At 40.9% G+C, this 21,575-nt stretch overlaps 1 protein-coding gene across 4 annotated transcripts in view; it reads right to left on the bottom strand.

The window, feature by feature from the left end:
• The window catches only part of slc6a9 (solute carrier family 6 member 9), a 295,904-nt gene that overhangs the window by 8,517 nt on the left and 265,812 nt on the right, over nt 1-21,575 (bottom strand). For all 4 annotated transcript variants that reach the window (XM_070886777.1, XM_070886779.1, XM_070886781.1 and 1 more), the window contains 7 exons: nt 20,638-20,772; nt 19,625-19,728; nt 12,975-13,212; nt 7,604-7,738; nt 6,233-6,332; nt 4,565-4,665; nt 2,949-3,119 (listed from right to left, as the gene is read on the bottom strand). In XM_070886777.1, the coding sequence (XP_070742878.1) occupies nt 2,949-3,119; nt 4,565-4,665; nt 6,233-6,332; nt 7,604-7,738; nt 12,975-13,212; nt 19,625-19,728; nt 20,638-20,772 (984 nt within the window). The remainder of the gene's footprint in view (nt 1-2,948; nt 3,120-4,564; nt 4,666-6,232; nt 6,333-7,603; nt 7,739-12,974; nt 13,213-19,624; nt 19,729-20,637; nt 20,773-21,575) is intronic.

The raw sequence follows: 21,575 nt of genomic DNA on the forward strand, positions 1-21,575 counted from the left end.
TAAAAAACAAGCCTGAAGGCTCTGTGTCTCAATGCGAGGAGCATTCGTAATAAGGTGGATGAATTAACTGCGCAGATAGCTGTTAACGGATATGATGTAATTGGGATTACGGAGACATGGCTCTAGGGTGACCAAGGCTGGGAACTCAACATCCTGGGGTATTCAATATTCAGGAAGGATACATAGAAAGGAAAAGGAGGTGGGGTAGCGTTGCTGGTTAAAGAAGGGATTAATGCAATAGTAAGGAAGGACATTAGCTTGAATGATGTGGAATATGTTTGGGTAGGGCTGCGGAACACCAAAGGGCAGAAAACGCTAGTGGGAGTTGTGTACAGATCATCAAACAGTAGTAGTGAGATTGGGGTTGGCATCAAACAGGAAATTAGGGATGCGTGCAATAAAGGTACAGCAGTTATCATGGGTGACTTTAATCTACATATAGATTGGGCTAACCAAACTGCTGGCAATATAGTGGAGGAGGATTTACTGGAGTGTATAAGGGATGGTTTTCTAGACCAATAAGTCGAGGAACCGACTAGAGAGCTAGCCATCCTGGACTGGGTGTTGTGTAATGAGAGAGGATTAATTAGCAATCTTGTTGTGCGAGGACCCTTGGGGAAGAGTGATCATAATATGATAGAATTCTTTATTAAGATGGAGAGTGACACAGTTAATTCAGAGACTCGGGTCCGGAACTTAAGGAAAGGTAACTTCGATGGTATGAGATGTGAATTGGCTAGGATAGACTGGCAAATGATACTTAAAGGGTTGACGGTGGATAGGCAATGGCAGACATTTAAATATCACATGGATGAACTTCAACAATTGTACATCCCTGTCTGGAGTAAAAATAAAACGAGGAAGGTGGCTCAACCGTGGCCAACAAGGGAAATTAGGGATAGTGTTAAATCCAAGAGACATATAAGTTGGCCAGAAAAAGCAGCAAACCTGAGGCCTGGGAGAAATTTAGAATCCAGCAGAGGAAGACAAAGGGTTTCATTAGGAGGGGGAAAATAGAGTATGAGATTAAGCTTGCAGGGAACATAAAAACTGACTGCAAAAGCTTCTATAGATATGTGAAGAGAAAAAGATTAGTGCAGACAAATATGTCCCTTGCAGTCAGAATCAGGTTAATTTATGGGGAACAAAGAAATGGCAGACCAATTGAACAAATACTTTGGTTCTGTCTTCACTAAGTAAGACACAAATAACTTTCCGGAAATACGAGGGGACCGAGGGTCTAGCGAAAAGGAGGAACTGAAGGAAATCCTTATTAGTCAGGAAATTGTGTTAGGGAAATTGATGGGATTGAAGGCCGATAAATCCCCAGGGGCTGATAGTCTGCATCCTAGAGTACTTAACAAAGTGGCCCTAGAAATAGTGGATGCATTGGTGGTCATTTTCCAACTTTCTATAGATTCTGGATCAGTTCCTATGGATTGGAGGGTAGCTAATGTAACACCACTTTTTAAAAAAGGAAGGAGAGAAAACAGAGAATTATAGACCAGTTAGCCTGACATTGGTAGTGGGGAAAATGTTGGAATCAACTATTAAAGATTTAATAGCAGTGCATTTGGAAAGCAGTGACAGGATTGGTCAAATCAGCATGGATTTATGAAAGAGAAATCATGTTTGACAAATCTTCTAGAAATTTTTTGAGGATGTAACTAGTAGAGTGGACACGGGAGAACCAGTGGATGTGGTGTATTTGGATTTTCAAAAGTCTTTTGAAAAGGTCCCACACAAGAGATTAGTATGCAAAATTAAAGCACATGCTATTGGGGGTAAGGTATTGACGTGGATTGAGAACTGGTTGGCAGACAGGAAGCAAAGAGTAGGAGTAAACGGGTCCTTTTCAAAATGGCAGGCAGTGACGAGTGGGGTACCGCAAGGTTCAGTGTTGGGACCCCAGCTATTTATAATATACATTAATGATTTAGACGAAGGAATTGAATGTAATATCTCCAAGTTTGCAGATGACACTAAGCTGGGTGGCAGTGTGAGCTGTGAGGAGATGCTAAGAGGCTGCAGGGTGACTTGGACAGGTTAGGTGAGTGGGCAAATGCATGGCAGATGCAGTATAATGTAAATAAATGTGAGGTTATCCACTTTGGTGGCAAAAACAGGAAGGCAGAATATTATCTGAATGGTGACAGATTAGGAAAAGGGGAGGTGCAACGAGACCTGGGTGTCATGGTACGTCAGTCATTGAAAGTTGGCATGCAGGTACAGCAAGCAGTAAAGAAGGCAAATGGCATGTTTGCCTTCATAGCTAGAGGATTTGAGTATAGGAGCAAGGAGGTCTTACTGCAGTTGTACAGGGCCTTGGTGTGGCCACACCTTGAGTATTGTGTGCAGTTTTGATCTAAACTGAGGAAGGACATTCTTGCTATTGAGGGAGTGCAGCGAAAGTTCACCAGACTGATTCCCGGGATGGCAGGACTGACACATGAAGAAAGACTGGTTTGACTAGGCTTATATTCACTGGAGTTCAGAAGAATGAGAGGGGACCTCATAGAAACATTTAAAATTCTGACGGGGTTAGACAGGTTAGATACAGGAAGAATGTTCCCAATGTTGGGGAAGTCCAGAACCAGAGGTCACAGTCTAAGGATAAGGGGTAAGCCATTTAGGACCGAGATGAGGAGAAACTTCTTCACTCAGAATTGTGAACCTGTGGAATTCTCTACCGCAGAGAGTTGTTGAGGCCAGTTCGTTAGATATATTCAAGAGGGAGTTGGATATGGCCCTTATGGCTAACGGAATCAAGGGATATGGAGAGAAAGCAGGAATGGGGTACTGAAGTTGCATGATCAGCCGTGATCATATTGAATGGTGGTGCAGGTTCGAATGGCCTACTCCTGCATCTATTTTCTATGTTTCTATGTTTCTGGATTATTTACCCAGGGAACATATAGTGGAATCAATTTACTACTTTGTCCACTCACCTCCAAAAGTGTGGAGCCCTCTGACATGCATATCTTCCAAATGGCATAAACCGGGATACAGATTACCGAGGAGAGTGCCATCAAGATACCGAGAGTGATAGCCCAGGGTGGGTACATGTAGTCATTGTAACTGATGGGCTTATACTGGACAACAGTGAACACCAGTATGAACTGGAAAAGAATAAAAGTATGATTGAATTCACTCAAATCTAAATGGTTAATATGCTTAACAACATTCCTGATCAAAGCAAGTTCTATTTAAGAGCAAGTTTCTCTCAGTGAGAATTTTTCTTATTAATTTGAATGAGCTCATATTACTCTTGGAGCAAGCTATCCCCCTCAAAAGCAAACGTTTCTCTTCAGTTTCTAATGTCTGCTAATGAAAATGTTCTAGATTTTAGACAGTTACTATAAAGTGCTTTATAGCATTCTCCACCAAAAAGGATATGGTTAGAAGCAATTTATCCCATGGGCCAGTTCTGAGTCAGTTAGTAGCAGTGGGTAGTAGAAAAAAGAACTCCTGATTAAAGGAATACCGGACATGATCAAGCTTTTATTGATGCACTGAACTTGCTTTTGACCAGAATTGGCTATGCACAGTCAAAAGGGTAGAACCAGCACAGACATGGTAATGCAGCACACTGTCATTCCTGCACATAGTACCAGAGTGGTAGAAACTGGGTTCCAAATCATAACCCTCCCCCATGGTGGGTTCCTGATCCTGGCTGTGCTATGAGGGGAGATTGTTGACAAGAGAGCCCAGAAAGAGGGAAAATAAGGTAAGTCACTCTGGGCTATTCCTGCTCCCTCCCAGTTAAAAACAGCACTGGCAGAGGCCCGGAAATAGTGCGGCCACTCTCTTCCTAGCTGGGGAATGATGTAATATAATGTGACATTTAAACAGAGGAAGACATGGAAGTGTTAATAATATTTGAACAAAAATAGAATTTCTCCTGTTAATTTCCACACTTTAATCCCCTTTAATCAATGTATACTCGATTCTTACAGAACGAATAGGACACTTTCTATAAACTTCAGTGAGGCACAAAGCAGGTAGTAGTGGATCAATTTCACCACCCCCCATCCCCCCATATCTCAGGACAATTTTGTACCTATTAAGATTATGGAATGCAATAATCTTCTATTTCTGTACCCACTGTCAGTGTCATGCACTCGCAGGCCAGGTATATATGACCCGGTTTAGATGTAGGATAGACGTTTCCTACTCTGTCCCAAGAATGTACCTCAGCCACCAACCTCGGAAGAGTAAACCACTATCCGCTCCGCACCACTATGACATTTCCAACTCCTAAACCAACCATCCTTTTGCGAAATTATCTAAATAATACCAATTAGTTGAAATTTACGGCCAGTTTTGTGTTTATAGAGATTCCAAATTTATGGGCAGTTTTGTGGTGTGAAGAGACAACCGTGATCCTCGGTTCAGCCCATGGAATTTATTTCTCCTTACACCTTATATCCTTCAAAGAGAAAAATCTAATCGCCTGAGTCTCAACGGAATTTGAATCCAGGTCCTGGAGGTGAAAGGACAGAGTTATAACTCTGTGTCACACTAGTTTTTAAAGCATTTTTATTTACATAACTAAGTTACTTACAAAAATAATGCTGGGAGACACAAAACGCCAGCAGATTCGGAAGAAGATTGGAGGTGGAAAGCCAAGCATCATCTCAACATCCTTGAAGTAGTTATCATGTCCTGGCAAAGTCAAGAGAGACAATAGTTATTGAGTAGAGGGTCTAGAATAACCCATCCTTTTTGTTTTTTCCCATTGTTATATTTGTATCATCATAAAATGTTGGCAATACATTGGTTAAATTTCATTTTGTTGAATTAATATAAATATGTCCTTTACATACAGTTTGAAGTAACCTCTGCCAGGAGGTGATAATCAGGTGATAATTATCCTTTTGCATTTAAAACTCATCTTTTTAAATAACTCAAATTTGGATCAGGAATGTCACTGTGTGTGATTACACTTGTCTCTCTCTATTAGCTGCATGTGCTTTCTGAAGTTTGTACAGTCTAATTTGGAGACCAACTAAAGATACAACTGATGCGTAATGAGTACAGTCCGTCAGGTTTTTACAAACCTCTTTCTCTCTCACTTACATGCACAGATACACAGCTCTCTCTTAAAAACTGTGTAAATTGACTTGAATACGTTTTCTTGGCCTCTAGTTTTTTATCAAATAACTTTGAAAAGATTCCGTATGTCCTGATTCCCCATAAGCAGGAATGGGAATACCCCCCAAAATAAATCTTCATATCAAATTTAAAAAATCATTATATATTTAAAATTAATGTCATTTAATTAAATATTTAAAACAAAATTTAAATTTTTTGAAATAAAATTTAAATGTTTTAAAGGGGCTACCATATTGTACATGTTTTTAAATGTTTAAATGATTGAAAAAAAAAAGTTTTATTTTCATTTAAACTCTTACGCAGGTAAATGCAGGCATAAGAATTTCATAGGCAGTCGCTGGGCAGAACTCCCGGATCTGTCGCAAGCTCCGGGTTTTCATATGAGCCCATAGGGGCCACAAATTACGGGCCATAGTTTCCATTCTGACGAAAGATATCAAAGCCATGCCACTCTTTTGGGAGAGGCTGAGACCCTCAAGTAAAACCTCTATTGAAGTATTAAAAGACACCAAAAAAACAACAATTCGATGATTAATTGTCATCATTATTGTGAAATGCGTAATGTTTTGAATCTTTTGTGGAAAATCTTATTTTGGGCCTTAAATGTTCCAGTTACTGAAGAGAAATGGCAGTGATGTTGAGTGATGTAATTGGTTCATTAGCAAATATTACAGGGAAATATTTACATATGGGTTTCTCATTATAAAATGCTTACACACAGTGTACAAGTTTGTAATATTATTTGAAATCGGTAACTGCTGCTTTTGTGATGCACTGTACAACAAAGGACTTGCTGTTCTCTTGTGTTAATTTTTAATAGTAGATTATAAGATGGTTCCTTGTGTGTATATGCAAACAATGCTAGATATTACATTTCAATGAACTACATATGAATCATACGAACGTAAGAAACCATATTTAGAGAAAGGCCATTCAGCCCATCTAGTCTGCTACTTTTGCATACTATATCCAATCTGCCAGATCATATGAGCAATATTTGATTCTTCAATTGTGAGCAATAACAGGTTTGCTCTGCTGGACATGCTCAGTCCATATTTAATCAATTTGGATCAGCCTGGGTTACAATGTGGCAGCATAAATTTCCACTGATACCTACCATAGATATACATGATGGCGATACACATAATGCAAGAAATCACAACAAGCGAAAAACTGGCTGCATAGTTATCCATGAGGAGGAGCCAGTAAATACCAGCCTGTGACAGAAAGACAGAGAAAAAAAAAGATCATTTTCTACCTAAATGAATCCACTGAGAGACACGTGGGCTGGATTTTCGTTATGTTGCTGCCTCTGTTGGCCCCCTGGAGGGGCGATAATGGTGAGGAAAAGCTTTCCAAGCGGGCGGCCAGCTTCCAGTGCCCTACTGGCAAATTTGTTGCTGGTTTTGTGGGGGCGCAGAACAGCACCGCCCAGGAGTGTCGAGCCGGCATGCAACGTCACCGGTTTCGACTGAGCGGTGAAATTTGTTGTGTGCTGAACCTATAGCTCTCCATAGCACGCTGTGGTGGAACCGCCTGGTTCAGAGCTATCCCAGCGGTGGTGAGTGATGGAATTGAATTGGTGAATGAGGTAAGTTTGATTGTTTTATTTAGTTTTATTTTGGGGATGTAGCTTATTGTGAGGTGTTTAAGGTATTGGGAATGTTTGTTGTGTTTGTAGTTGCGATTTCTTTTTTGCCACAGAAGCTTCTCTTAGGACGCTCCAAGGACGGCTATTTAGCAATGGATTTTCAGTTGCTCAGCCAGCCTTGTGCCCGAAAAGAGGCGTGTAATGCCTCCCTTAGCGCTCTGCCCTACACTCAGGACCCAGCTGATGAATTTTGCGGACTGAGGCGCAAATTTTTCTCCGTCGCTATAATTACTGCATTGCCATGAATAACGCCGCGACATGCACGGTAACGAAAATCCAGTCTAATGGGTCTTATTGTCGCTCGCCTGCTACAAGTACCTGATGCCTCTTCATTGTTACTCTAAGCAATGGCTAATTTTTCTGAAATTTTATTTCAAGTTCATTTTGCAATTAATTTGACAAGTAACCAGTCATGTTTGCTCATAATTTTCTATTTTTCTATTTAATTTTTAGGACTTTATTTGCATAGCATTCCAGAAACGTAAAGCATTAGACACAGATCCTCTCTGTAATAGGATTTTTTTTCTATTTTTAACAAATCTGAATAGTAGCTAGTTGCTGGTGAGGAGTCAGAGATTGGAAGCATGTGATTAATAAAAATAAGCTGAATTAATTATAATCCATTTCTGGCATTGTAAAAGAATAAAAATCAGATAGTTTACTGCTAAATGAAATACGCCTTAGAAATAAGTATGGAATATGCTAGACACGAGTGCACCATTAACGCTATTGTGACAATCCATTTTTAACTAGGGTCAAAAGTTTCCTTTAATACAAGTTGTTGAAACTGGTTAGTTGTCCTCTGTTAATATAAATATACATTTCTGATGGTCTTACTTGTGTGGTTAGTGGGATTCCCAGAAGAAAGCCAATAATAGCAACTCCTAGTGTCACAAAGGATTTTTTCCTACGAATCCAGTCACTGCCAATTTCATCAACAACAGCAGTGACCAGTGTTTCCAACAGACAGAACTGGGAAAACAAACAGAAGCATTACTATTTATTATACACAATACGCTATACCATATAGGGTAAATAACACTATATCGTGGACATTATTGACTAATTATATTGTGTATATTTCAAAATAATGTAAGGCATTTTGTAAGATATAAAGTATAGTCAATATATAGTGTAAAATTTCAAATATTGTAGTTATGTAGTGGATAATTAGGGGAAACCATTTACCCCAAATTCAATTCTTGGGACAAATCCCACAAGTTTCTACACTTACTGTGCCTAGTTCAGTTTGCTGTCTGACTTCTGCTATTCTGCATAACAAGTTGCAGGCCAGGAAATTCCTCGGAGCTGCTCCAGCTCAGGGTTTCCACCACACTTCGGTGAAGTAACGCCTGCGAAGCGGGAGCAGGTCAGAATAATTTCCCGGACTGAGAGCCAGTGCAAATGCCAGCTTCCGAACAGAATGGAATGTCAACAAATAACCTCCCTTGTGCATAGTATAATATGGAACAATGCGCATTGCATTATAGCATATAAATTACATTATACAGTACAAATACTATTAAATATATTATATAATGCAAAATAAATAGTGTACACTAATACATGTAACATTATATAATTAAATTACATTATGTAGTATAATACTGTAAATATCACTGTGCATATTATATACTGTACAGTATTACTGCAAGACTGTCACAGAATCATTTACAGCACAGAGGAGGCCATTCGGCTCATCATGTCCGTGCTGACTATCCAGCCTAATCCACTTCCCAGCTCTTGGTCTGCAGCCCTGTAGGTTACGGCACTTCAAGTGCAGATCCAAGTACTTTTTAAATGCAATGAGGGTTTCTGCCTCTACCATCTTTTCAGGCAGTAAGTTCCAGACCCTCACCACTTCTAGGTGCAAAAGGTTCTCCTCGACTCCCCTGTAATCCTTCTACCAATTACTTCAAATTTATGCCCCCTGGTTATACCCCAGCCTGTCCAATCTTTCCTCATAGCTAAAATTCTCCAGGCCTTGCAACATTTTTTTTAATATTCGTTCCTGGGATGTGGGCATCGCTGGCAAGACCAACATTTATTGCCCATCCCTAATTGCCCTTGAGAAGGTGGTAGTGAGCCACATTCTTAAACTACTGCAGTCCGTGTGGTGAAGGTACTCCCAGAGTGCTGTTAGGGAGGGAGTTCCAGGATTTTGACCCAGGGACGACGAAAGAACGGCAATATATTTCCAAGTTAGGGCATTATGGTACTTGGAGGGGAACTTGCAGATGATGGTGTTCCCATGCGCGTGCTGCCCTTGTCCTTTTAGGGAGTAGAGGTCGCGAGTCTGGGAGGTGCTATCAAAGAAGCCTTGGTGAGTTGCTGCAGTGCATCTTGTAGATGGTACACACTGCAGCCACGGTGCGCAGGTGGTGGAGTAACATCCTCGTAAATCTCCTCTGCACCCTGTCTAGTGCAATCACATCTTTCCTGTAAAGTGGTAACCAGAACTGTACACTGTGGCCTAACTAATGTTTTATACAGTTCAAGCATCTTATAGTCTATGCCTCAGCTAATAAAGGAAAATATCCCTTTGTCTTCTTAACCACCTTATCTACCTGTCCTGTTACTTCAGGGATCTGTGGACATACACTCCAAGGTCCCTCTGTTCCTCCGCAATTCTCAGTATCCTACCATTTATTGTGTATACCCTTTCCTTGTTAGCCCTCGCCAAATGCATTACCTCACACTTCTCTGGATTGAATTTTATTTGCCACTTTTCTGCCCACCTGACCAGTCCATTGATATCTTCCTGCAGTCTACAGCTTTCTTCCTCACTATCAACCACACGGCCAATTTTTATATTAGCTGCAAACTTCTTAATCATGCTCCCTACATTGAAGTCCAAATCATTGATATATACCACAAAAAGTTATATATTATATAACACTATGGGTCCAAGTTTCCACATGATTTGCGCCTGATTTTTAGGAGCAACTGGTGGAGAACGGACTATCTTAGAAATCGCAATTCCCCACATTTTTTTTTCTGCAGTTCTAGTCAGGTAGAACAGTTTCACTTTGGAACAGAATTTTTTTCTTCAAAAGGGGGCGTGTCCGGCCACTGACACCTGATTTCAAAGTTTCCACAGTGAAAACGTACTCCAAACTAACTTAGAATGGAGTAAGTGAAGATTTTTGTAAAACTGAAAAAACCTTGTCTACACATTAAAAAATCAGGCGCAGGTTACAAATTAGGCGTCCAGAACGAGGTGGGAGGGGGGGGGGGGGGGAGGGGGGTGGAAGGGAAGTCATTAAATTCGATAATAAATACTTATTTATACTTATACAAATATTATACAAATAAATCCAATCTGAATAAAAATTTATAAGCAAAGAAAAGATTAAATAAACCATCTTCCTACCTGTGTGAAAATGCTTCAGCCAGGGAGAATGCTACAGGAAGCCTCACAAGTTGAGGCAGCCGTTCGTTCCCGCAGGGGGGGGGGGGGAGGGGAAGGAGGTAGCCGTTCGTTCCCGTGGGGAGGGGGGGGGGGGGGGAAGGGGAAGGAGGCAGCCATTCGTTCCCGCGGGGGGGGAGGGGAAGGAGGCAGCCGTTCGTTCCCGCGGGGGGGGGGGGGGGGAGGAGACAGTGAGAAGGCTGCAAGAAGCCTCAGTGCTGATGGCAATGTGCTTTTATTCAAAAATGTTCAAAAATTAAACAGCTACAAAGAACTACAAAAATGGGCGAGTGCCAATGTTTCCTTCACACTGCGCGTGCGCGAACGCTCCAACATTTAAATGGTACCAGCCCCCTCCCACTTACAAAATCGGCGCGAGTGGTGGCTCCGCCCCCCTGGGCGCCGCGCCAAGCAGACATGGAGCTGCAGGGCGCTCCAGAATCGCGCGTTTTTTTTCCGGCACCGTTTTCGGCGCGAAAAACGGCGCCCAGCTCGGAGGGGCGCCCGTTTTTTATCGTGTGGAAACTTGGGCCCTATATAACATATAATACATTGTAACTTACACTATATTATATATTACAAACTGTATATTAAATAGTGTATACCAGATTATATAGTGCATATTTATTTCCTGGTATTCATGGAATAATCATAAAATGATACAGCACAGAATGAGGCCATTGGTCCCATCGTGCTTGTGCTGGTTCTTTGAAAGAGCTATCCCACTCTGCTGCTCTTTCCCCATAGCCAGATAAATGTTCGATCCCTTCAAGAATTTATCCAATTCCATTTTGAAAGTTACTATTGAATCTGGTTCCACCACCCTTTCAGGCAGTGCATTACAGGTGATATCAACTCTCTGTATAAAATAATTTCTCATCTCGCTTTTGGTTCGTTTGCCAATTACCTTAAATCTGTGTCCTCTGGTTATCAACCTGTCTGTCACTGGAATCAGTTGTTCCTATTTACTCTGTCAAAACCCTTCATGATTTTAAACACCTCTATTAAATTTCCACTTAATCGTCTCGCTCTAAGGGGAACAACCCCAGCTTCCTTAGTCTCTCTATGTGACTGATGTCCCGCATCCCTGGTACCATTCTAATAAATAGAAAGCCTCGACATCCTTCCTAAAGTATGATGCCTAGAATTGAACACAATACTCCAGCTATTCCGCTGTATGGGGGGGAAAAAAGCTGGTAATACCTCAGTACTAGCTACAAGATGCCAACATGTTATATGTGCCAACATGTATCTATCAGATGATAGTTAGAAACAATTAAACAGAATATTGTTATTTAAAAATAAGCTATCTATGGCATATCGGAGTCTGTTTGTGAGTGGGATTATGCGTGGTCTCGATGAGATGTTAATGACATTGATTGTGGCTCAGCCGAGGCATCATGTTAGTGGTACTGCAGTATAAGTTTTTTTCCTCCCTGGGGCGGTTTCGTTTTTCATGCAATGAAAGTGGCCTTACTGACTGGGTTGACACCCTGTTCTGTACAGCCATAGAAAATATTTTACAACAGCGTGACTTGCTGTATCATGTCAGGTACCACTCCATCTCCACGGAAGTAAAGTACCGGGCTAATTAATAAAAAAAATAAGAGAAATAAAAAATCTTTTGTACAATGAAAGGGCTGACATTTTTCACCACCTTCATTGTATAAATACCAGCATAATGCAATATTTATACAATTCATGAACCCAACAGACATAACACTCTTGTCACTTCCTCATCATGTGTTACCTGGTTGGCTTGTATAAATATCGTATCGCAGGCTAGCCATGGATATGATCTTTAAAAAAACACAAGAAATTGTGTGAATTTTTGTGCTCATTAAGGCGTGGGCTGTCATTGCTAGGGAATTCATTTCATGCTCTTCACACCCAGTGTCGGCATCAAGTGTTTCCAAGTCAGAGACAGTGTGGAACAGATGCCCAGTAAAGTTTCCTACACTTTCCCAACTCATGGTTCTTATTCCCAATGTCAAAAGATCCCACCTCGTGCACCAGTATGATATTTCCATTTCCCACACCAGCCATTACTTTGACCTCTGACAAGCCAGCAGACAGTAGAAACTTCCATCCCATTTGTCTGGGCTAGCTTTGATTCAAGATCCCAGAGATGCAAGGGCAGCGCTGTAACTTCATCACACCACCCATTCCTTCAGTCACAACACATTTTCTATATCGGCAATTAAATACAAGTTATTTTAATGTAGTAAGTGCTCGATTATGAAGGTGAGTTGCCGCTTGTTCTGTAATGCAGAATTGAGAATGTATACACCTTCAACAATTCTTATATCATGTTAATTTTGAATTTACCGTTAAAATGTAAAAACTTAATTTTGTAAAACCAGAACAATCTCAATAAGAATGTGATGTGTTAATGTCATGAAGTATGAAACATTATTTGAAAGTGGCATCATGATATATATGCACTATCATAGCTCACACTTATCTGTGTTGAAATTAATTTGCCATATATGACATAATTTACAATAGCATATGGAGTTCTCAAGAAGGATTCAAGATTGTATCATTGATTTCAGGCAAAGCAGATTGGATCCGACCACTTTTTTTTCCCAAAACGACCTTGTTTTAATTTCAATTAAGGCCAAAACTTTGAATTTCTTTGAAGCTTAGGCAGTTCTCAAAGCCAAAGAGAAAGCCAAAACTGAACTCTAAATACATGCCCCTAGGTGCTTTATTCAAAACATTTTCCATCAATCTGTTGACTCTTCATTCTAACAGAAAACTGGTTTTCAAGAAAAAATAATGCAAAATGTCTCTCACCTGTGTACCCAACCCCAGCAGAATCAACATGAAGAAAAAGAGAAGAGACCAGAAAGGCGAGACCGGCAGCAAAGTCAGGGCTTCTGGGTAGGCCACAAAGGCCAGTCCAGGACCATGATCTGCTACTTCCGACACTTCAACCCCCAGGTGTTCAGCCATGAATCCAAGAATGGAGAAGATGACAAACCCAGCGTAAACGCTAGTCGCACAGTTGGTAATACTGATAATGATACTGTCCCTGTAGCAGAGAGAGGAACAACAGTAACAGATGGAGTTGAGGTTACAAGTCACATGTTAAAGAATTCAAGAGCTGAGAGAATCCAGCATCAAACCTGTCCACTTTCAAATACCATTATTTACTGTTAGAGCACAAATTAGATGAGGGCCTGCAAGAACAGAAGAACATAAGAAATAGGTTCAGGAGTAGGCCATTTGGCTCCTCGTGCCTGCTCCGCCATTCAATAAGATCATGGCTGATTTGATCCTGGCCTCAATTCCACTTCCTCGCCCGCTCCCCATAACCCTTGACTCCCGTATCGTGCAAAAATCTGTCTATTTCCGCATTAAATATATTCAATGACACAGCCTCCAAAGATTTCTGGGGCATAGAATTCCAAAGATTCACGACCCTCAGAAAATAAATTCCTTCTAATTTCTGTTTTAAGTGGGCAACCCCTTATTCTGAAACTATGCTCCCTAGTTCTAGATTCTCCCACGAGGGGAAACATCCTCTCTGCATCTACCCTGTCAAGCCCTCTCAGAATCTTATACGTTTCAATAAGATCATCTCTCGGTCTTCTAAACTCCAATGAGTATAGGCCCAACCTGCTCAACCTATCCTTATATGACAACCCCTTCATCTCAGGAATCAACCTCGTGAACCTTGTCTAAACTGCCTCCAATACAAGTATATCCCTCCTTAAATAAGGAAACCAAAACTTCAGGTGTGGTCTAACCAATGCCCTTTAGTTGGAGCAAGACTTCCCTACTTTTATACTCCATCACCCGTGCAATAAAGGCTAACATTCTATTTGCATTCCTAATTACTTGCTGTACCTCCATGCTAACTTTTTGTGTTTCATGTACAAGGACCCACAGATCCCTCTGTACCGCAGCATTTTGTAATCTCTCCCCATTTAAATAATAATTTGTTTTTTTATTTTTCCTACCAAAGTGGATAACCTCACATTTTCCCACATTATACTCCATCTGCCAAATTTTTGCCCATTCACTTAGCCTATTTATATCCCCATGCAGATTATTTGCATCCTCCTCACAACTTGCTTTTCCACCTATCTTTGTATCATCAGCAAACTTGGCTACATTACACTCGGTCCCTTCATCCAAGTCATGAATATAGATTGTAAATAGTTGCGGCCTTATCACTGATCGCTGTGGCACCCCACTAGTTACAGTTTGCCAACCTGAAAATGACTCATTTATCCAGACTCTCTGTTTTTTGTTAGTTAGCCAATCCTTTATCTATGCTAATATATTAACCCCAACCCTGTGAGCTTTTATCTTGTGCAGTAACATTCTATGTGGCACCCTATCGAATGTTTTCTGGAAATCCAAGTACACGACATCTATTGGTTCCCCTTTATCCACCCTGCTCGTTACATCCTCAAAGAACGCCAGCAAATTTGTCAAACATGATTTCCTTTTCATAAAATCATGCTGGCTCTGCTTGATTGCATTATAATTTTCTAAATGTCTTGCTACCACTTCTTTAATGATGGACTCCAACATTTTCCAAATGACAGATGTTAGGCTAACTGGTCTATAGTTTCTTGCTTTCTGTCTCCCTCCTTTCATAAATAGGGGCATTACATTTGCAGTTTTCCAGTCTGCTGGGACCTCTCCAGAATCCAAGGAATTTTGGTAGACTACAACTAATGCATTCACTATCTTTGTAGCCACCTCTTAAGACCCTAGGGTGCAGGCCATCAGGTCCAGGGGACTTGTCCACATTTAGTCCCATTAGTTTGCCTAGTACTTTTTCTCTAGTGATAGTAATTGTGTTAAGTCCCTCCGCCACAATAGCCCCTTGATTATCAATTATTCAGATGCTTTTAGTGTCTTCTACTGTAAAGATTGAAACAAAATATTTGTTCAAAGTCTCCGCCATTTCCCTGTTACACATTATTAATTTCCCAGTCTCATCCTCTAAGGGACCAATCTTTACTTTAGCTAATCTCTTCCTTTTTATATACATGTAGAAGCTCTTACTGTCCGTTTTTATATTTCTTGCTAATTTACTCCCATAAGCTATCTTCTCTCTCTTTATCATTTGTTCAGTCGTCCTTTGATGGTTTCTAAAAATTTCCCAACTCTGGCCTTCCACTATTCTTTGCAATATCATATGCCTTTGTTTACAATTTGATACCATCCTTTACTTCCTTAGTTAGCCAGGGATTGTTCATCCTTCTCTTGGGGCTAAAAATTCAGCACCATACTGTTTCAGTATAAGGGGTGTCGCAGTTGTGTGAGGCGGACTGGTTAGGCTGGGTGCTCTCTGCCTTTCCGTCATTGTTCATAGGTTGATATGCAATCTTTAGGGCTGCTGATCAAGGGCCGTACGGCTCTTTGTCGACCGACGCGGACACAATGGGCCAAAATGGCCTCTTTCTGCGCTGTAAATTTCTATGTTTCTATTTCCGCCCGGTTTTTTGGCGGTACTCCTATTTTTTTGTTGAAGATGTTACGCCGGCCGTTTCGAAATACCGCTGGGGAGCGGACCGCCGGCGTGGAACACTGAAAAAGCCGCCACCGCCCGAGTTTGAGGGAAAAATTACCGTGCACGAGAAAGCAGCCAGAACTGGGCAGTAGGTATGAAACTCTGCAAAAAAAAGTAAAGTTCAATTTTTTTTAAAATTCTTTTACAGCGATTCATGGAAAAGGGTCCTGAGAATGTTGTCTGTTTTTTTATTTTTTGGAAATATATTTTTTGTGTTTTCCCACCTCCCTAGGCCCGACCCGCAGCCTCAGACTAAATTTTGAGTAAGTACTGCCAAATTTGCCCAGGATTGCATTTTCCGCTGAGAATCCGCATGTAAGACCCATTTTTCCCGCCGGGCGGAATTTTTTCCTTTTTTTGATCATTTTTTCGCCGGCGTTCATTTCATAATCTTAGCAGTTTTTTGGGCAGCAATCCGGCGGTGACAAATTTTGTGGAAATTCTAACCCCCAAGAGTCTTTCTTTCTCACTGGAATATATCTTTGCTGAGACTTATGAAATATCTCCTTAAATGTTTGCCACTGCTTTTCTACAGTCTTACCCTTTAATATATTTTCCTAGTCCACTTTAACCAACTCTGTCTTCATACCTTTGTAATTACCTTTAAGTAAGTTCAGGACACTAGTTTGATACCTAGCTTTCTCACCCTCAAAAATAATTTGAAATTCTACCATGCTATGATCACTCTTCCCAAGAGGATCCTTCACTACGAGATCATTAATTAATCCAGACTCGTTACACATTTCCAGTTCTAAAATAGTCCACTCCCTGGTTGGTTCCACAACGTATTGTTCCAAGAAACCATCCCGCATACACTCTATGAACTCTTCCTCAAGGCTATCTTTGCCAATTTGATTTGTCCAGTCAATATGAAGATTAAAATCGCCCATGATTATTGCTGTTCCTTTCTTACAAGCTTCCATTATTTCTTGATCTATACTCTGTCCTACAGTGCGGCTAGTGTTTGGGGGCCCGTAGACCACTCCCACAAGTGACTTCTTTCTCTTATTATTTCTTATCTCCACCCAAACTGATTCTACATCTTGATCTTCTGAGCCAATATCATTTCTCACTACTGCACTGATCTCATCCCTTATTAACAGAGCTACCCCACCTCCTTTTCCTTTCTTCCTATCCTTACAAAATGGCAAATACCCCTGAATATTCAGTTCCCAGCCTTAGTCACCTTGCAGCCACATCTCTGTAATGGCCCAATTTGCCCAGGATTGCATTTTCCGCTGAGAATCCGCATGGAAGACCCATTTTTCCCGCCGGGTGGAATTTTTTCCATTTTTTGGCCGGCGTTCATTTCATAATCTTAGCAGTTTTTTGGGCAGCAATCCAGCGGTGACAAATTTTGTGGCAATTCTAACCCTCAAGAGTCTTTCTTTCTCACTGGAATATATCTTTGCTGAGATTTCTGAAATATCTCCTTAAATGTTTGCCACTGCTTTTCTACAGTCTTATATCAGATTATACCCATTTATTTCTATTTGTACCGTCAACTCATCTATCTTGTTACAAATGCTGCGTGCCTTCAGATATAGAGCTTTTGATTTTATCATGTTACCAACTCAACAGGGCTTCTGGCAGAGCCCCCACCAAATGTGGTGGGAACCCTAGGAAAATGGCACCAGGTTTTTGCCATTTCTGGAAGTTACTTGAACACCTTGTAAGGGGAAGAATTTCTGCCTTCCCCTTACAAGGCAAGTAACGGGCAGAGGTGAGAGGGGCTGCCGTTCCTTAATCAGGGCACAGCTGTTGTACACCGAGTGAGGAGAAACATACGAGACTCCACGAGGGTCTCCGTGTTCCTGATCAGTGGAACCCAGGCTCGGCTGACTGCCAGAAGAATTAGAAAATGTATTTATTTTAAACCACTGTAGCCACCTTGCTCAGAGGCCTAATAGGAACCTTGGTGTAGATAGAGAGGCCTGGGAAATCAGGGCAGTCAGCCATTAGAGTTTCCAGAAGACAGAGGCTGGTAGGCACTGGAAAGGTGCCCAACATAGCACTTGCACCAATATTGTGACCCGAGGAATCCTGGGGCCAAGAGGTGACAGCCAATGTGCTACTATAAATATCACTATGCATTGTAGTGTCTGGATAATTCACTGCATGTACCTCTGCTGATCTTTAGATGTGCTTTCCCAAACCAACTCTATACTTACATACTGAAATTTATGGCATGCAAGCCAGAAGCACCTGTAGTCGACACCCATAGGTTAGATTTATCGAGAGTCCCCCTTTAAAGTGCATCAGTAATGAATAAATGAATGATAATAAAAATAAACATCAAAATGTAGTAAAACTGGCATACTGCTGTATATAGATTGCAGCAGACCTCATAAAATGATATCTGATTATTGATTAACCATAGAAAATTTTGGCTATGCTTCCCGTCTGAATCGATCCTAATTTCTCATTAACTATTCATGACATTATCAGGTGAGATCCTCTAGGCCTTATGCTCACAGTAGCATTACTCTCTGAATTGACCTAATAGTGCTCCAAAAATAAGAACTGCTCTCACCAAGGAGCAAAGTCTATGTCTAATATGCGATATTAAAGGTGCACCACCTTCAGAAAGGCTCGGCAAACTCTTTTTTTTGCCTGTTCACGAACATACAACACAAAGTGTAAGTTTTGTAAAAAAAAAAGCTCAAATATAACTCAGTGTAACAAATAAGATGCACAACTCTTGTGGGTGTTCTCCCTATCCATAAAAAAAAGTTTACATTGAAGTCAGGTACTTGTGTTCTTGATTCCATCACATAGCACATGGGACCACCAATAGTGTCTCAAAAGTCTTTTTTAAATTAGAATCATAGAATGGTTACAACATGGAAGGAGACCATTTGGCCAGTCGAGCCCATGCCAGCTCTCTGCAAGAGCACCTTAGCTAGTCTCACTCCCCCCCCCATTCCATTTCTCCATAGCCCTGTAAATCTTTTTCCTTCACGTACTTATCCAATTCTCTTTTGAAAGCCACGATTGAATCTTCCTCCACCGCCCTTTCAGGCAGGGCATTCCAGATTCTAACCACTCGCTGCATAAAAAAGTTTTTCATCATATAGCCTTTGGTTCTTTTGCCAATCACCTTAAATCTGTGTCCTATGATTCTCGACCATTCCGCCAATGGGTACAGTTTCTCTCTACTCTGTCTAGACCCCTCATGATTTTGAACAACTTTATCAAATCTCCTCTCAACCTTCTCTGCCCTCAGGAAAACAACCCCAGCTTTTCTAGTCTATCCACATAAATGAAGTCCCTCATCCCTGGAACCATTCTTGTAAATCTTTTCTGCTCCCCATCCACGCCCTTCACATCCTTCCTTAAGTGCAGTGTCCAGAATTGGACACAATACTCCAGTTGAGGTCGAACCAGTGTTTTATGAAGGTTCATCATAACTTCCTTGCTTTTGTACTTTATGCCTCTATTTATGAAGTCCAGGATCCCATATGTTTTTTTAACTGCTTTCTCAACCTGCCCTGCCACCTTCAACGATTTGTGCACACATACCCCTTTGTTACCTCATCAAAAAACTCAATGAAGTTAATTAAACACGATGTGCCTTTAACAAATCCGTGCTGGCTTTCCTTATTTTGATTAGACATGAAGGGACCTTTTCGTTGTTCCCATTTCCATTTTCGCAGTACTGCTTTCCCAGCCCACCTGTGGCATGGTCCAATTGTAGCAAAGAAATAGACCATGCTTGTCTGAATTTATATATCTGGAATCGACCATTATTTGGGCCTGGATTAAGATGCTTGGCTTGACTTGGCACTAAAGCAGCCAGAAAATTGTAATCCTTCCATGAAGAAAATCAAGAATAATAAAATTCCAAAGAGGATAAAGTAGGGAGTTAAAACAAAATGCTGTTTTGGTCCCGTTCTTGAGAATAATCCCTAACCTGTAGCAGTTATTGTGGAACTTGTTGTAAGATGCCATAGTAATCAGGCCACCCCAGGCACATCCCAGGGAGTAGAAAATTTGGGAAGCAGCATCACCCCAGACCTGGAATAGAACAGACAACAGTTAACATTTTACAAAACACAACGCTAAAGATATTTACCGGTACTTATTTTTTTTGCTGAGTTCTCCATGAGAATTACTATTCTTAGATTTTTCCCCACAAGCTATTTTGTAGGGATGGTCGAGACATCCACACTGGCAATCACAGTGGGATGGAGCATTTTTTTTTAAACTTAAGTTTTTTTAAATAAATATGTTCCCTCCCATTTCTATTGTTTTACTCTTCTGCATTCAACTACCTACATAGTATACCTATCCCAAGACCACAGCAACAGACAGACTAGTTCAGCATTTGTTCATGACATTCTGTAACTGGGCACTTTGAGATTTGTAGCAGTACCCCTAGTTGACCCATTTTCCAATACTGGCTGAAACTTTCAGCTTCAGTGGGGGCATAAAATGGTGGTAACAGATCGGCCCCAAATTGTGCACCTCCGTCAGGCGTGGTATATAGCAAACTCGCTACTGCCCATTTTATGCCCCTGCTAAATTTCACCCATTATCTTGCCCGGACCTCTACTTAGCACCATCCCTGCTCCCAATAACCAGACTGAGATTGGGAACTCACCAATTAAGCGAATCAAGATCACAAATCCTTCTCCTACCAAATGACTAGATGGTCTGTAGTACTTTAAGATTTCTAACTATTGTTTGTTGTATTATCGGGTGCTGGGAAACGTACAAAAGTGGAACTAGTTGCAATTGGTCCTGCACTTCTCTCTCCCTGTGAGGCAGTGCTAGGTCTCTGCTTGACACTTTCCCTTGATGGTACTATGAACTCTCTGGATTTGTAAATGAGAACCTCTTAGCACAATGTCACCGCACAGTCCCCAGGAACACAATAATTTTCTGCATGGACTCTGATCAAGCCACAAGCTATAGTCAACTCACCTTTGCATCTAAAATCTTGTCCCACTGAGGCGTGAGATAGTACTTGATGCCGTTGACAGCTCCACTCAGAGTAATCCCACGGATAAATAGAATTGTCAGCACAACATATGGGAAAGTTGCTGTGAAATACACCACCTATAAAAACAACATAGCAAATATTCATGCTGCAAGTGACAAGACTAAGCAACATTTGCTTATTGTTCCTCATCTAGCAGGTTTTGTGCTCGCAATAAGCTTGCTGCCAGCTGCTTTCTACATTTCGAATGGAGCAATAGAAAAAAATGGAATCAGGAAATTTTAAGTTCAGAACAGTCTTCCCCAATTCTAAAAAATGAATGGAATGCAATCCTATTTGTGGAGAAAGGAAGCAGATCCTTGTTTTTAAAAACATAAAATTGGGCATAATTTTTTCTTTAAAGTAATACACTAAACTCCTCTTAAAGGGGAACAGCACTATTGAAAAATTATTATAGTTTTCCAAATGTATTCATCAACATGCATTGCAATATTTTTGCATTGAACAAGTTTCATGATACTGCTTGCATGTGACAGAATAATGCTGAGCTCTTCCAGAATCTCCCACTGACCAGTGGGGACCAGTCCCCTTTGCAATTGTTGTACAGTACAGCCTGCTTAAATGACTAGCACAGTTTCCAATAAGACATTCATTGATTTGGGCTATTGTACTAAGCGGCGTTCCCATTTCCCAGGCGACTTCTCCTGCCCTTCCGTTTCAAGACCGCAGAGCTGCTTGTTGCAGCCCAGTGAAATGAAGTGCAAGAGATGAGTTGCCGCTGAGCTGGGAGGCTGGAGAAATCTCTGTGTCATGGAGCTTATTCCATGGAGTGACATAACACAATTTATCATTTTCTACTCTTACCATTCTGTAGGATGAGAGCACATTAATTTTTTTTAAATGGGTAAATTTTATGGATAGC

The sequence above is a fragment of the Pristiophorus japonicus genome, chromosome 8 (genome assembly GCF_044704955.1).
Source record: "Pristiophorus japonicus isolate sPriJap1 chromosome 8, sPriJap1.hap1, whole genome shotgun sequence".
In the NCBI taxonomy this organism is placed as follows: domain Eukaryota; kingdom Metazoa; phylum Chordata; class Chondrichthyes; family Pristiophoridae; genus Pristiophorus; species Pristiophorus japonicus.